Source organism: Coniophora puteana (genome assembly GCF_000271625.1).
Source record: "Coniophora puteana RWD-64-598 SS2 unplaced genomic scaffold CONPUscaffold_13, whole genome shotgun sequence".
NCBI lineage: Eukaryota > Fungi > Basidiomycota > Agaricomycetes > Boletales > Coniophoraceae > Coniophora > Coniophora puteana.
In genome coordinates this window covers 724046-740635 of record NW_006913065.1, presented here as the reverse complement: position 1 = coordinate 740635, position 16590 = coordinate 724046, and the positions used below count along the sequence as shown (strand labels likewise).

At 47.7% G+C, this 16590-nt stretch overlaps 7 protein-coding genes across 7 annotated transcripts; 6 read left to right on the top strand and 1 right to left on the bottom strand.

The window, feature by feature from the left end:
• Positions 1-697: 697 nt before the first annotated feature.
• Positions 698-1411, top strand: CONPUDRAFT_157928 (uncharacterized protein; the record flags this gene model as incomplete). Its single annotated transcript, XM_007774921.1, has 1 exon — positions 698-1411. The coding sequence occupies one exon, from the start codon at positions 698-700 to the stop codon at positions 1409-1411; it is 714 nt and encodes a 237-aa protein (XP_007773111.1).
• Positions 1412-2911: 1500 nt separating this feature from the next.
• On the top strand, positions 2912-5604 carry CONPUDRAFT_76352 (uncharacterized protein; the record flags this gene model as incomplete). The annotated part of the gene is made up of 11 exons (XM_007774740.1): positions 2912-2951; positions 3014-3131; positions 3180-3323; positions 3458-3602; positions 3676-3773; positions 4057-4459; positions 4769-4891; positions 4948-5081; positions 5279-5315; positions 5368-5452; positions 5504-5604. The coding sequence occupies 11 exons, from the start codon at positions 2912-2914 to the stop codon at positions 5602-5604; spliced, it is 1428 nt and encodes a 475-aa protein (XP_007772930.1).
• A 157-nt stretch (positions 5605-5761) lies between these two features.
• CONPUDRAFT_63424 (uncharacterized protein) lies at positions 5762-6424 on the bottom strand (the record flags this gene model as incomplete). The annotated part of the gene is made up of 1 exon (XM_007774688.1): positions 5762-6424. A coding segment is annotated over one exon (663 nt), but the record flags the coding sequence as incomplete, so codon positions are not given.
• A 1691-nt stretch (positions 6425-8115) lies between these two features.
• CONPUDRAFT_18455 (uncharacterized protein) lies at positions 8116-8559 on the top strand (the record flags this gene model as incomplete). Its single annotated transcript, XM_007774654.1, has 1 exon — positions 8116-8559. A coding segment is annotated over one exon (444 nt), but the record flags the coding sequence as incomplete, so codon positions are not given.
• Positions 8560-8610: 51 nt separating this feature from the next.
• CONPUDRAFT_18703 (uncharacterized protein) lies at positions 8611-8871 on the top strand (the record flags this gene model as incomplete). The annotated part of the gene is made up of 1 exon (XM_007774655.1): positions 8611-8871. A coding segment is annotated over one exon (261 nt), but the record flags the coding sequence as incomplete, so codon positions are not given.
• Positions 8872-10668: 1797 nt separating this feature from the next.
• CONPUDRAFT_76351 (uncharacterized protein) lies at positions 10669-14515 on the top strand (the record flags this gene model as incomplete). The annotated part of the gene is made up of 12 exons (XM_007774739.1): positions 10669-10803; positions 10857-10954; positions 11009-11691; positions 11764-11890; positions 12134-12180; positions 12228-12397; positions 12473-13199; positions 13248-13561; positions 13658-13946; positions 14092-14155; positions 14203-14308; positions 14447-14515. The coding sequence occupies 12 exons, from the start codon at positions 10669-10671 to the stop codon at positions 14513-14515; spliced, it is 2829 nt and encodes a 942-aa protein (XP_007772929.1).
• Positions 14516-15066: 551 nt separating this feature from the next.
• On the top strand, positions 15067-15685 carry CONPUDRAFT_157925 (uncharacterized protein; the record flags this gene model as incomplete). Its single annotated transcript, XM_007774920.1, has 2 exons — positions 15067-15381; positions 15467-15685. The coding sequence occupies 2 exons, from the start codon at positions 15067-15069 to the stop codon at positions 15683-15685; spliced, it is 534 nt and encodes a 177-aa protein (XP_007773110.1).
• Between the last annotated feature and the right edge of the window lie 905 nt (positions 15686-16590).

The window sequence follows — 16590 nt, the reverse complement described above, 5'->3', positions numbered from 1 at the left end:
GGTGCACGCAAAATATGGGTCATGCTATAAATACTAGTGCTTAAAGTAGAAAAAGCGATCTGCTTACCGTTTGAAGCTGGAGTGCACGCTCAACCATAGCGAGGGTAGTGGCTGGACGTGTTTGAATATCCAACACCGGCATGAGGCCATTATGGTGGGATATCTGGAGGTGCTCCACAATTGCACAGAAACGTGCACGGTGGGCTGAAACCCTGATAATCTGTCGAATTATAGCACGAAGCTGGGAAGAGGTTAGATACACAGGATTCAGATATCGGGTGGAGGTATACCTTGTTATAAGTTGTGCTTGTTTCATTCATGGTTGTTCAGTGTAGGTGCGAGTGCCCAGCAAATATACTGAGCCTGATCACGCTAGCGGAGTCAGGAATAATGACTCTGTTTGTCCGACTCAAAAGCAAGCATTATTATTAGGACCAGCACAAGATTATATTATTTTGGGGTCAGTTCAAGCGTCTCTGAGCACTTACAGACGTACTACAATGCTATAATGTCTTGTAAACAATAGAAAACTGTTTACATACAAAGTATAAACCATATAGGCCCACCCGTACACTTATACAGTATATTATACAGTTGTAAACACATAAACTATTTACGTACACTATATGGTTGGAGCCCTAAATACACCTCATAACCAAGAGAGCAGAAGGACGCGACCGAGTCTCTTCTCATCACCATGCTTGGCATAGTTATAGAGGACCCATTCCTCTTCACTCTTGTGACCATCATCTTCTCAGTCACATTCGTTGCCACCCTCTACTGTGTCCTCCTTGCGTGGCTCATCAGCGACAGTATCTTCCACTCCTTCGACATTCTTCGCCAATTCTTGGAGCCTCACATGTATCCTGACACTACCTTCATTCGCTGCATCACCAATCAGTACTTCTTTGTGGCAGACCCTCGCACGTGCTTCAATGACCATCTCAAAGTCAGCCTTGGGTCGAACGTGACCATCCTCCTTGCTTCAGGCGAAGGGCAATCTAAGGCCACTAGTGGGCCTGTCCACTCCATTTGCTACTATGAACAAGACTACATCGTCTTCAATGTCTACACCACAGAGCACCGCCCTCTCTACTGCATCGCTCGTCTAGCTGTACCTTATCACCTCTGCGACCTTCCTTTCGTGCAGTGCAGCATCTATCATGCCCTCCACCCCATCAGCTCGCAGACCAGCAAAGACTTTGTAGCAGCATTCATGGAGGTTACATCATCCAGAACGTCCAGGATGTCCGTCGACTCAACAGCCATTGACCATGAGCACTCCTTCATCAAGCCACCCATGTTCCAGCATAGGCCCCTGCAGCAGTTCTCTCCCCACTACTCTACTCAGCGCTTGGTCAGCACCTCAGGGGGAGTGCAGCCTCCAGATCACTGGCTTGGTCATCAATGAGTCACTAGGAGTGGAGGGCAGTGTTGGATTTGTGAGCACATTACTATTTCTACTATCTTCTTCTCGCATCTGTCATTCAATTTATCAGCCATTCCCCTTGCTTATTCACCTACATTGTTTTGATTGGACTATGGACCACTACTTCCCCTTGCTTACTCGTCCACTTCCCCTTTCCTTGTCTTTTGTTCTCGTACTTACTAAGAATGCTGCGCGAGCGCAGCCTCGCTATTTCTTTTTCACTGTACTTTGTTCTCGTGGTTCTTACCAAGCGTTCTTGTGGCTCTTATAAATCATTCTCGTATTATTCAGTTCTCTTACTCAGTGCCACAGCCCTACTTACAAATACTATACGCATAACCCTTACTATACATGTACGTGCAAAGGCTCAGTAGTATATATACCAGTAGTTAGACTGTGCAATGAGAGACATCTTCCTCCCTGATTTCCAAGTGTGAAGTCAGTACTCACTAAGCTCATCATCAATCTCTAATCATCATCGTAACTATCATCTCTCTATACTCCATCATCATCCTCAGTTATTATCCCTCATCATCGCTACCCTCATCTACTACTCCCCAATCCATCTTTGTATATCAATCCTCCCTATCACTCCTACATCACTCCTATCCACATTTGGTTGAACTAGGGCTACTTCTCCCTGAACAACCAGACTGTTGTACGTTTTAGGAGAACCTTCAACATCTGGGACTTGGTATTACACTAGTAGTACCTGTTGTCGCAACTGACAGCGGCCTTCATACGCTGGGTGTATACCCGTACTCCCGGGTACTCGCTTTCCACAGGAGGTTTCCAGACCAGGGTCCTGTGCATCCAACCCGTGTTCAGGAAGAACAGGGAGTAGCCTGTTGTTTGCGAGCACGCAAGATCAATCGCGAACTCTATCGCAGGTAAGTGTTTCACCCAGTCGCATTGCGTCAGACTGATGCATGGTCGTTGCACCTGCCCAATCGTAGCATCTGCCCAATCATGTTATTGGCTGGCTTGGTCGACCCGTCTGTCTCAGGGTGGTACGCACTGGACATCTTCTGGTCAATGCTGAGCAGCACATTCAGGTGCATCCAAAACTGGCTGTTGGACAGCATGTCACGATCACTGATGATCGCTTTTGGCAGTCCGTGGTGCTTGTATACTTCCGCAAACACTAGCTCAGCCAGGTCCTTTGCAGTGTAAGTCATCTTGCTTGGCACGAGATGCACCATCCCAGTGAGCAGGTCTATTACAGTGGTGATCAAGTCAAACTCGTCATCTCGGTTCTTTGAGACAATACCAATCACATTCCATGGACAAGAAGGCATGGGCAACGGGTTGAGCAGCTTGTACGGCTTGTGATTTGGTGCCTTGCTCTTCTGGCAAGTCTGGCAAGAGTCGCAGAACTGGTGTATGTCTTTGACTATGCTTTTCCATCAGAAGTGTTCATGCATGTAAGTCAGCATCTTTGAGGGACCCAGGTGCACCAGGAGGGAGTGCGCTTGGTCAATGATGACCTCGCGCAAGCGGCGCTCACCTTCCATTATGTCAGGTACGCAGATCACCATTCTGTCATGCATATAAATCCGTACTAATCCGTCTTCAACCTCAAAGTTACAAAATTGCCCTGGAGTGTCAGCGATGTGTTTCAAGTCACGGTCCTTGCTGTAGCAACCCCAGATCTTGTCAAGGAGGCCGTTGTATTCAGGATATCCTATGGGAATGGCGGGAGGTGAGCCTGGTTCATGCTCCTCATTGGGTCAATTTGTTGTATTTGTAGGTTCGTTGGTCTTATCAGACCACTCCCCCCCTCCCACATGTCCCTAGGACCGCAGAGAATGATCTTCCTCTTCATGCACTTTGCAAATTTGCGTGCAGATTCCATCAGAGGGAGCGACACCAGGGGCAGTGCCAGCAACAAGCTGTGAGGCAGCAACAGGCAGTGGCACACAGTGCACAATATAGCAATATGTGTAGGTGGCAGCAAAAGTTGCATCTTCTTCAGCAGTGGCATCCTCAGGGGTTTTGGTAGTGATACAGGACTTGTTGAGAAGGCAGGTGTGAGGTCAAGGGTGAGGTCAAGGGTGAGGTCATTGGCAGGGGTAGAATTGTGGGCAATGACAAAAGTGCAATATGCACAAAGAAGGTCCATTGTGAGAACAAAGATGAGGTTGCCATCCACAGAGATGCGGATCACACAAAGGTTGGTACACAATACCACAGACAACAGCAATCCAGTTGAACATGGTCTGACTGGTCTCAATGTGCATGGTAAGGAAGCAGCAACAGAGGATGAGGCAAGAAGTGAGGCTACAAGCACAATGGATCAGCTCAAGTTTGGCCCAAACATCAGATGTGCAGAGGTCTGCCACGTGTGCGCAAGCTAGTCAACTCCAACATTGAGGATAAGCTCAGCACAAGCTTCATTGTTCTCAGGCAACCAAGAGCACATGGCAGCAGAGTTTGGCCTGGTCTGCAGCTGTGGTGGGAGCTTTTTGATCCAGTACATCCGCCACCTCATTTTTTCCCACAATCTAAAAAACCATGGTGAACCAGCAAGAAGGTGACTACATATTAGTTAGTAGCACTAGAGGCACAAATCAAGGCTGTTTCCTGGTACATCCAACCAATGTTACCCCTTGTACAACCTACTCAAGGAACAGGAACACATTCAAACCACTCAAACAACTGGAAAACACCAGCACAGTGATACACAACCCAAGAACTCCAACCTGGCCCAAAACCACTCAACCCCTGTCCCCCAGCCATATCACAGCATACAGCAGCAGGAAATGTCTGGCCATTGCATCTCCTAGCCACTGTGAGGAACACCGGGAGTCTAAGAGGCTGACCCAGCCCCAGACATGCATCAACACAGATGCTCTGCTCAGCCAAATGCAGATACAAGCCCAACTTGAAGCCCTCCGGCAACTTCAACCTGCCACCGAAGCTCCAACCAACTCCGAGATGGAGCACAACCATGCAGACGAGTACCAAGGCAATTGGACCACGGAGAGGGACAACAAGCTAGTGCCAACAGCAGCAGGCCAGCTCATTGTGGTACAGATCCACCTTGAAGCCCAGTGGAAACCTGCTCTGGGCCCATATGGGTGTATCAGGGTGGGTCGGTGAATTGGAGCTCAGATGAGAGAAACCCAGATTCTGCATCAAAAAAATATGGGCCCGTTGGGGAAAGTCACTTCATGTGACCATGATGTGATAAGAATACCAAAGAACCCAGTGTGTTTAGGTAGTCAGGAAACATTCAATACCCCATAGCTATCAGGTAAGCCTGGTCCAGACCCCAGCATGCACATTTTTCTGCTAAGTCTCTTTCCCACTGTCTACCACATAAAACATGATGGCAAGCCCCCATCTATGGATCGCCCTGTTCAGCTCACTCACGAGGATGCTGTCGACTCTATCAAACTTTGTTGTCTGTTTGATAACAGCAGATTGCTCATATTCTGGGTCATCCGACCAGAATTTGTTGTGAGCTGACATCATCTCTTCCGTGTATCTTTCATGTATACTTATCTACTGTATAGGTTGTCTATGTAGACGTCAACACCAACACCAACACCGTACATGTATCTGTCATGCAGACCAATGCTATGCACGAGGATTGGGACACGAGGTTCCCAGCCACTTCCATGTCATCCACGGACAAGATGATTGAAGAGTATGCTGCTGATCGCAATGTCAACAGGCTTTCATTCTTTGGTTTTTGCATATATAAGCTGGGTCCCCTCGTAAGTTCTCTGCCACCTCAGAAGCCTTGCACTCAATAAAATATACACAGCTGGCTCTCGTTGCAGTGACGTGCAACAAAGTAATGGTTTCGATCAAACCCACTTGACACAACTGTTCCATGCCCAGTGACACTATCGAATCAGATGAAGAAGAGCCCACACTGGTGAGTAGCATACAATCCACTTGCTAGTGAATAACCTCAGACATTGCCCTAGCCAAGGAAAAAACAGGCCACAGGTGGACCATCTGCCACCTATCCTGTAGCCTTGTCCTCCATTCATGGTATTAGCGGTAGTACTTGTACGTCAAATCATTAAGGCCCACTCCATGTCACTTAACCTTGTCTCCCAGCCTGTCGCAAAGTCAAGCAGGAGCCCAAAGACGGTCATGTCACCGCGAACCTGGATGTCCCGGCTGAAAAGAGAAGCAAAAAGGATCAGAAGAGGAAATGATAGATGTACTCACCCCTAAAATAAGTAATGGCACAGCACGGATTCTCACATTCACCCCTAACACTTATTTGAGTAAACCACGCATCTATTTCTTTATCTAAGGCAACTCCAATTATGGAGTAATGTTATATTGTGTCTATTAAATGTCTAAGTAGATTTAGAATAGTATATGCCCACCCCAGTGCTTAAGAAGTGCTTGCACACATGCTGGCATCTTCTCAATGTGACTATTGATCTTCTCTTGAGGAATTGAGGCCCATGCTTCAATTGCAGCTGTCTTGAGCTCTTGAACAGATGTAGGGGGGTGAGGGTGGTTCCGGATATTGGAGTTGAAGTGAATCCAAAGGGGTTCAATAGGACTGATATTAGGGGAAGCTAGAGGGTGTGGGAAGAGGCAGATCAAATGGTCTTCAAGCCACTTCTTGGTGAGCTTCTGGCTGTGTGCTGGGGCTCCATCCTGTTGGAACATGAGAGGCCTCCGCTCCTGTGTCATCCGTGCCCAAAAATCTCGAAGTGCCCCATCCAAAATCTGTTCACGGTACCTTTCACCCGTCACCCCACCTCCCTTCCCTCCTGGGTACTCCATCATGACCAATGGACCATTTACACCCAACATAATGCATCCCCAGACCATAATGTCCTTCCTGCTCTTCTTGAAGACTGGCCGGAGGCATTCCTTGGAGTATTCTTCGCCTGGACCTCGTGTTACGTAGACCGTTCCTTTCAAATTGCTGATCACCATGTAGCACTCATCCGACCACCCAACCTTAGCCCAATGTTGAAGCTTCCAATTCTTGAAGGTTTTTGCCCATGAAAGTTGTCAAACCTTCTGCTTTTTTGTGAGAAAGACCACGCGATGTGCCTTGCAATGGTGAAGCCCAAATTTGGCTAAAATGTTGCAAACCGACTGTATCAAGATTGGTGGGCTCACAGAGTTGCCAAGCTTGGAAAGTGTTTTCTTTCAGTGTTTGAAGGCTTCTCGGGTGATGTATCGCTTCATACAAACAGTGATTTTTGGAGGTCAGCCAGAGATGGGTACATTTTTCGTGCTTCCAGTTGCAAGGAATTTCTCAAGAATGTGATAGGCTGTCCTTTGGGGGATTCCCTTGGCTTGCGCAGCCTCCAAAACCTTGGCCCCACTTAGGACACTCCCAATAAAGCAATTCTTGCATGGTGAGTCATGAATTTGGTATGAGGGCATTTAGGATGATGTGTAAAAATACACAACAAACAAGCCACACGCAATCAAGATGCACAGTGTGCCATTACTTATTTTAGTAGCAAGTAGAACTCAAAGCTTGTATATTTGTAGTCAAATGCATTAAAAAAAGCCTGTGTATCAGTGTATGCATGCACTTAGCCAGAACATTTGGTTTGAACATTAGAAATAAATTCACGTGACACATACACATCTGGTTGACGTGTATACTAGCCAAGTAGTCAAGTTCCTATAATCCCTCCTTTGATTCCATGATTACAGCACCCCGAGTCAAATGTGTCTGTCAAGGCACCCAGGGTGGCAAGCCCCACAAAATTTCACTGAGCTTATTTTATCAGCATCTAAAGGCAATCAAATGCCCACACAAACGCAGACAAGTCCAACTGTACACATGAGGCGATCACAATGTTTTTGATTGTATGTTTGCTCTTTTACAGCACAAGAAAGTAGCTAGCCACACAAACTAGTAAAATCTGATATGATTCTAATGATTCTGAGCAGGAGTTTACAGTTCCTGCTCGCAGACACGCTGAAGAAGATGCAGACAAGACGGAGCAACATTTTGCACAATGAGCTTGCCTTGCGGACACACCAGAGATCGCAGCATCTGAGCTTGACTTCAGGCCGTTAAGACAGCTTGGTACTACTAGTACTCCTTGCCTCCTCAATCACAATTGGCATACATCCCCAGCTAATGTTGACACTGTATGGCAATTTAATTAGATTATATGTTATACTTCCATTGACTAGTAAACATCAGGCTGGCTTCTATTGCCTGTATTCTCCTCTGGAACTTACAGCAGGGCCTCAGTTTCCAAATGTTGATCTGGATTCTCTCTCAAAAATTGCTCGATTGGAGAAAATTTGATACAGTGTCTCTATTGTGAAGAGGATTCATACTGCTAGTCTGGACAACCCCATTTGCAATCTCCGGCCAGAAACACTTCATCGGATACAAAATCCTCATTGCAGACCATTTCCTGCACTCAGTCCAACACTCAATCTCGCAATATCTACTTATCTTGCACTAGAACACTTGTCAAGAAGGTCTTATGAGGATGTACGGCACTCCTCCGAACTCCGAACTGCGACCTCCTCTCCTTTCAGTCTATTGAGACTACTATTGCTGAGATCACCGGTGTCAAACCAATTGAGAACAACATGTGCTGGAACTCATGTATGGGTTTTACAGGTGACGACGCTCATCTTCAGGCTTGTAGTAATTGTCATATACCTTAGTACAATCAGGATCTTCTCGCTAGAAGCAATGGAAAGATACAAAGGTCTCGCACATTTATACCTATCCTCTGGCAGCTCAGGTTCAGGCTGCCTTTGGCGACAAAGAGAATGCCAAGGCACTTAGCTATCGTGCACAGAGGACCCATGAGCTTCTCAATTGTCTATTCACAGACAAGTCTCAGATACCAGTCTTTACAGATTATATTGAAGGAACCAATTATCTCAAGGCAGTACTTGACGGCAAGATATCTGATGATGACATTGTCATTATGTCTTCACTCAATGGCGCGCAGCTAATTGATTCTCAACAATCAGACATGACCATCTACATATGGATTATCCTCAATTATTCTCCTGACAAGAGTTACAAGAAGAAGTGTGTCCTCATTGGAGGAATTATCCCTGGGCCTAACAAGTCATCGAACCTCGAGTCTTTCTTATTTTCCGGGTTTCATCATCTCTCTGCTCTTCAGCGAGAAGGCCTACCGATATGGAACACCTATCAGAAATGCAAGTACACATCAAAACTCCACCATCTCTTCCCCCTGGCGGATGTGCAAGGGCTGGTGTACTACAATGGCATGTGCGGCTATTGTGGCAAGAACAGGTGCCACCTTTATTGCGGTATGGTGGGACAACAAAAATCAAACGGAACACAATACTATCCTGCTATGCTCCGCCCAAGTGATCCATACAACGTCAAAGGATGTTCTCATGATGACATACTGTTGGCTTCTGTCCCTTCACCAGCAAGTGCACAATATTCTGCTAATCTTGAGCAGCTAGTTTCCTCTCCAAGTCTTGCAGAGTACAAATGACACCGCAAAAAAAAACTGGAATAGTCAAGCCGCTGCATATTCTTGGGCTTCAGCCTGAGTATACTCTCACCATTCCTTGTTGCATGACCATCAATCTCATGCATGAAATGGCCAACCTCTTTTCACTGATGGTTACCTTGTGGTGCGGCGAGTCAGCATCTCTAGGCGATAACCCAGAACTATGGACATTTTCAGTCCTCCTTGACGCAGCTATCTTCAAGGCACACAGGCAAGACATTGAAGACTGTGGTAGACACTTGCCCAAAGGTCACAAGCGTAAGCCACGCAACCTGTTCAAAAAATGGCACTCTCAGTACAAGACAATTGAATGGGAGACCTATGGCTTATGCTACGCACCGGCTTTGCTCTATGAAGTCCTTCCCGAGAAATACTGGTGACACTTATGCATGCTTGTGCGCACTCTGTGCCTTCTATGTCAGTATCACATCTCTTGAGAAGATCTAGAAGAAATCAATCACCTCTTAGGAACATGGGTGATGCAATTCGAAGAACTATACTACGAGTGACGCAAGGACTGCTTGCATTTCATGCACCACATTATACACCAGCTTACTCACTACACCTCGGAGGTATATGCTAAAGGACCTCCCATTATCTATGCACAATGGACAATTGAATGTACCATCAGAAATCTAGGTTGGGAATTTTGACAGCCTTCACACCTTTACAAAAACCTCGCTCAAGAAGGCCTGCATCGCTGTCAAGTGAATGCATCCCAGAGCTTGATCCGCCAGAAGATCCTGCCATACGTTGGGCACACAAAAACCTTGGTGATGGGTTCATTCTCCTGCACATGAAGTCTAGATATGAATCAATGCCCAAAGGTGAATTTTATGAAGCTATTGACAGGTACTTGGGTGACGGACTGTCACCACGTGCTAGCTATTGCTGGGCAAGACTTTAACTTTCCAATGGTGAAGATGTTCGGTCAGCCTGGCGAGAACGGATGCACCTCCAGAAGGACACGCGTATATCTCGCAACATAAAGGTGTGTCGCATTATATGATACATACAGTTGCTGATTCCATGATATCATTTTCTATTTTAGCTTAGTTTCTTGACAGAAAGAAGACTCAACTCACTGAAGTTGAGTATTTTACACATCTTGCATATAGGAAACACGACAAGCTAGGAAACAAAGTCATCCACTGCAACAGTGTTGCTCTTGTTCACCTGTACTCTGACCCCGTGCCCGATCTGATCGCACTCTCTTATGAATCCTTTTGTACATGCACCATGCCCAACAACTCGTGTGTTATAGCCATCAATGCAAAGTGTATTACTGGAGTTGTTAGCATGATGCCACACCGACCAACCATTTCCTCAACTCAGCAAGAAGAAGATTGATTTTTCCTGGCTGAAAAACCAGGCTTCAACATATCTTCATTTTTAGACCACAAACCTATTGGTGCTGACAATGAAGATACTACACAGGAGGACACTAATACAGCTGTGCATCAATCCACATAGGTATGTTCTCATTTTTACAACCGCACTTCAACACTTACACTGTCAGCTGGAGAAAGTGCTTCCAGGCACTATAGGCATTCCAATCACATCCTTAGCTGCACACCATGCCTGCACCTTTGCAATGTCAACAATTCCATTTGGACCAATTTTTCCTGGCTCCACACGTCCTCTGATTGATACTCCGCCGAGCTCTAAAAGTTTCCTCAAAAACCCTTGCCTTCGGGTCACTCTCCTTCACCCCCACTCCATACTGCTTTTCCCCACTCGAAGTCTCACTGCTGTTTTTTTTGCTCAAATATGTCTCTCCACAACATCATCCTTAGCGACAACATGCTTGGGGTCAACCTGGCTAAGAACGCGCATCCCAGGATTGGCGAGTCTCACCGTGACTTCGCTGTTGAGTTCATGCCCGTCCATGCACATAAAAAATTGGTGAGTTATGACTGTTCATATGTTTCCACTTAATGCCTGACTACCAATAACAGACCCTTGTCATTAGACGTCATACTGACCATCATATTTTAGACCAGGAGACCCATTGTGACCGCCCACCAATCCATTATAACAAAGTAGTCTGCGCTGAGTGAGTCTTCCTTATTTTTCATTTTTACATGGTTGGCTCAAATCCATTATATAGGCGTCATCTTGTGGCTCCAGGCCCTCAAGTCCTCAATGTTGTCACTGAGCCCACCATCATACTCATGCGCCATGACATCAACAACAAGGGCTTCTTCACAATTGCCCCTTGGGCCATCCAAAGGCTCTTTGCCTTGCCCGACGGCGTCTGCGAGTGTTTCACCAGCTGCCTCCCACAGACAACTCATGAGGATGCGGCTCGCATGAACAAATATCACAGGCTCTGGCAGCAAGAAGTTGACATTATCATGTGTGTCAAAGTGAAGAAAGCGCAGAGCATCAAGAGGTGTATCAGGCAAGCCAAGGAGGACGCCAACACCGACCTCAAGAACTGCATCCACCTGAAGAGTCCCAGCCTTGGGGAGAATCTGGAGCTAATTTCCACTTGTCTTCAGGTTGAGAAGGACTTGGGGGCCCTTTCCGACTTGCTCTCTGAGCTCTCAAGGCTGCTTCGTGCTCCTTCTAACTGCCCAAAGCCTTGCCAAGCCACCACAAAGGCTCTTGATATGCCCATTGTGGAACCCAAAGCATCTTCAAGCAGCCAAACACTATTGCCTGAGCAAGAGCACTTTGCTCACATGCGGAGCACTCGTCCCCCCATTGGCTCCACTCCCGACAAGCCCACTCCTCCTGGGTGCACGCATAAGTGGATGCCTTGGGGCACCATGCTCGTTCATCATTCCGGTAAGTTAAAGACCGGTGGGTCTTGGTCTTCTCATTATCTGTAACAACGTGTAACTGATTGTTTTATTTCAGATCATGAGGATGGTGCAAACAAGCCCATGGACATGGTTCCTGAGACCAACAGCGAGTACTCTAGCTATAATGATCATGATGCCAACTGTTGCGGTGCCAGTAGCAGCAGCAGAGATTCTTCTCCCCAGTACTGAGGATGGAGATCCGTGTTACGTATAAAAAATACTGTACAATTATTCTGTACATGCAAGTCTGTAGTGTCATTTGTGATTCAAGTACTCTGTGTATGTTTTTAAGTGACATGTGCAATATGTTTGGAATATAAACTGTGGCAATTATGACGCAATGTGTGGGTGTGCAAGCGAGAATGCCTTTGAATATGTGTTACGTTGCTCGCAGTCACATTTTCCCCTTTGCTCTCTGCCTCCAGCGTCTCTCTGTTGCTGCACCCACTCTCTCGCAAACTCCTTGGACTATGTCAGTATACTCTCATGCTACATATGCTACCTCTGGTTCTTGACAAGTCATCGCTGCGCCTGGCTCAGGAACACTTTCTAGCTCTGTTGGATCTTTTGTACCTCGTCAACCTCTGGAATCCGCAAAGTACTCTTCTGCATACAACCACAATCACTCTATGTCTCAAGCCACAGATGGTTCTATCTCATTGGGTTTCATGGGCTCAGAAGGTTACATGGTCAGTCAAGTCAATATACTACATCTTGTTGTCGTTTCTGACCAATGTGTTGGTTATCGATTCAACACGATGCAGGTTTCTCAACTACATCAGCTGCAAGATGAGATGCTGGGCTTACAAGCTGATGTTCCTCAGCTTTTAAAGAAGCGCGACGCAGTGCTGGCCGAGGCCAAGGGACTATGGTACACTCATCCTGGTCTTTATTCAGCATATGATCTAGTGATCCTTCTAATCAGGGAATACTACGAGTCTCTACTAAAGACTATCACCTCAAAGCTCTCCTGTGACAATTGGGCATTGGGCAACAGCGGTTCTGCGAACAAAGTCAACATGGGCATCTTCTACAAAGTTCATTTGAGCAAGTTCAAGGCAATGCACTGTATGCGCTGGTGGGACAAAGCTTCTTGGACTATCTGGGACAAGTCCTCCAAGAAACAGCTAGAGGCAGATCGCGGCTCCCTTCCTTACCTCAAAAAGTTGAACTGCAAACCACTCATGAACCAAGAGGTCAAATGTCTACGCAAACAAGTGCGTCACTTCTGGGAAGGCCTCGCTGAGGATAAAAAGTTCTCTGTTAAGTGGGCCCAGACGTCTTTGAGTGCGCCATATCTCACCATGCAGTTCCTTCGAGAGAATTATGAGGTATTTCGGCTCTGCAACTACGACTGGAAGGCCAAGCACTTCTGTACTACGAAGTTCCCAGAGTTTTGGCAACAGCACCTCAATGACAAAGGCAACAAGAAACAAAAGGAGTCTCCGGATGGTCAGGAGAACACAGTTGAAAGTGTTAAGCATCTAAAACGTGAGTTCTATTCTATTACCTTCCCGCCTATGTCTACTACATATGTAGTCTTGCAAGAAGAGCCACACCTGTGCCAGCCTGGCCTTACAGAGGAAGAAAAAGAAGACCTCTATACCATGCCAGACTCCGCGTCAGGGACCAAGGAACAGTGCCAGCATGTAGCAGCTGTCGACGCAGTCCCCAGAGATGAGTTGTTCTCTCGACCTGCCAGCATCTCTCATCAACCTCTGGCTCACATGTTGTATGCACCTGCTCCTGCAATTCACAGCAGTCCTCCTGCCTACCCCACTCTCTTAGCACCGACTTCTAGCCTTGCATCGCAAATGTATGCGGCTCCTACAGTGCCTTTGGCTGTACCCCAGGTCAGTGACTTGCAGCCTGTTGCATTGCCTTCCATCCATGATCCTCTCTTTATGTTGTATCTTTCTACTACTGCAGCTCACTTTTTTGCAACCCAGGTTGTGACACCATCTCAGGTTCTCCCTCCACCTTCACCATACCTGCCCAGTGACCCTGCATCAAGACATTACTCGGTCACCGCATTTCAACTGCATGCTGACAAGACTTCACAGCCTCAGCTATTTGGACCCTCAGGCACAACAGGCCTGGCCCCATGCAAGATGCTGCACCCCATGCCTATTGTGCCGAGCACGACACCTGCTCCTTCACATGTGGCATGGGCAACACCAACACTTCCCACACATCCCAAAGTGCCTTTAGCCACACATGCAGATGTCAGGCCGATGGGTCCGCCTGCGACTACTCCTGGCTTGGCGACCTCTCATGCCAATGGAGCCAAGGCCGCTATTTGCGCCCTTTGTTCAAATGCAGCATAAGAGGCCATTTCGCCTTCTTTTTTCCCCTGAGCACTGACTATCCCCCACGTACAGAGCATCTGCGAGTGCTGGCATTACTCAAAAGAAGGGCTTCCATCCTGGAACCAGAATGAATGGCCGGTATGTGAACACTTGTGGTGTTAACTCTCTCTGATGTATGTCTCCAGCTCTCTAGCAGGATGGTGGTGGACAGTACGCCAGGACCAGACCAAGGTTAATAGGGACAACTTTGCCCTGTGGTACAAGAAGGTTTTGACCGCAGTACAGCAACAGGTGAGTGTTGCAGTATTGTAGGTAGCCTTCAATCAGTAATGGTTCCCATTCAACAGAAATACAACGACAAGTGCAAAAAACTGGTAACGTTCTCACTGCTTGATTTGCACAATACTGACTGTCCTTTTTACACTACAGTTACAGGATATGCTGCCACTCAAAACATTCAGAGAACACACGTGGGGCACCTTGCACAGACCCCCTTGAACCCTGCTTGTTGCATGACCTCAAATATCCACTCACAATCACTCGCTTTACATTATTCCCCACTTCTGCACTTCAATTGCATCTGCTGTGGCTGACAGGTTGTTGCTACAGCACTTTTGGGGACTTAAACAATTTTCCCGTCCTGTTTCTGTTATTAGACACACTTTGTAATGCTGTGTCCCAAATAAACCGGATTTGTTCTATATTTATAATCCCACCTAGAGCTGAAAAGACCCAAATCTCAGCCGACAAAGTACAGATCAGATCTCCTGTCATTCTAATATGGTAATTGGTTTAACACTTTGAGCTCATATTGTTGAAAGTGGGTTGGAACTGAGTACACCAATTCATCCATATATGCCCAGATGGGCCCGGATAGCCATCAAATTATGACATGAAAAAATTGTGAATCATCCAGCCATATGGGCATATCCAGGCAGGTAGGGGATCAAAGAAAGACATCAAATGTGCTCCAATTCATTGACCTGCCCAGATATGCCCATATGGGCCCAGAGCAGGTTTCCACTGGGCTTGTAGCAGCACTCCTGGCCATGAGCCACCTCTCACAACACCAACTGCACCCAAACCATATCATTCAGGCAGTAGAGGACCTCTACAACAACATCAACTGCCCAACTCTCCTCAAACCCACACTGGCCCCGGCACCAGTGCTCATACTGCCTTCCACACCATTGAACTTGGACAACATCATTGCTATGATTACCAAGCTCAACCACAAGATAGACACAATGGAGCAACGCCCCCCGGCACCAAAGGTGGCCCTCCCTGCATTGTATGCACAGAAGGCAGGCTGCAAGGCGGATGCTGCCACCCCCACTCAGACTCAGACCCAATGCTCAACCAAAGTCAACCCTGCCTGCCAAACCCCAACACCGGCTCACCAACCCTATGACCTGCCACCACTCATTGCAACTCGTGATACACATTCAGTTGGACAGCCCAGCGGCCAAGAACATCTGCAACAAGGTGCTCATCTCTGCCATCAACAAGTCCCTCAAGGAAGACGGAGTCAAGGTCAGGGCCATTGGCCTGCAATGGAATGGGAAGGGAAATTACATTGTCATTGTCCACCCCAGCTTTACCACAGAAGACCTCCTCAGCATCCTCACTGACAAACACAACTTTGAGGCTTCACCCAATGTGGAGTAGCACCGTGCCCTCCTCCATGAACTTTGTAAAATGGCCCCAAGGTTGGCATACCTACCAGTCCCCAGTACTTGACTACAGCCCAGGACAGGAGAAGGCAACACTACACCAGGAGAAGTGCAACACCCTCTGGGAGGTGTTCTTCAAACCCCCACCCAACATTCCATGCACAAGCCCAACCTAACTGCAGATGACCCCAATGCCATCCCATGAACACCCCTCATGTACAAAGAGGGCCGGTCCACAATCTTCAGTCCCAGCATGAAAAAAGTGCCAGGCCCAACTCAGATCGACAACACAGCCCTCAGGTGGGCATGGACCACAAACCCGGAGGTTGTGTACCTCCTCCTTGGCCACTGTGCAGCCACAGGGTACCACTCCAAGGCCTGGTGCAACGCCATAGCTATTGCCCTCCAGAAGCTTTGCAAAATTTGAGGAGTGCCTCAGCAAGCACATGGTGCAGGACATGACCCCCGAGGATGTCCGGTCAGCGGATGGGTCAAACACCCGAGGATGTCGGGGCAGCGGTGACCGGCGGTCAGCCGACCTCGTCCTGCCGGCCGCTTCACCCACCAGCTGGGTAGCCTGGTAGGTGACCTCCTACAGGCCTGTGTCGAGGCGGCCGGCACTCTGGCCTGGGGGGGAGCTGCCCCTGGTATGCGCATGGGTATGCCAACCACCACCAGGTCGAAGCGGCCATGCCCCAAGAGGTAACACCCACCGGCCAGGGTACCTGGTGAATGTCAGGACGGCCCATGGGTGGCAGGTGGTCCATCCGGATGGGTTCCTGGTGGATGTCAGAGCGGCCCAAGGTTCGCTGGCAAGGGGCTCCGGATACGGTATTTAGCGGATGTCAAGACAGCCAAAGAGTCGCAGGCAAGGGGCCCCGGCTAGGTGGATGTCAGGGT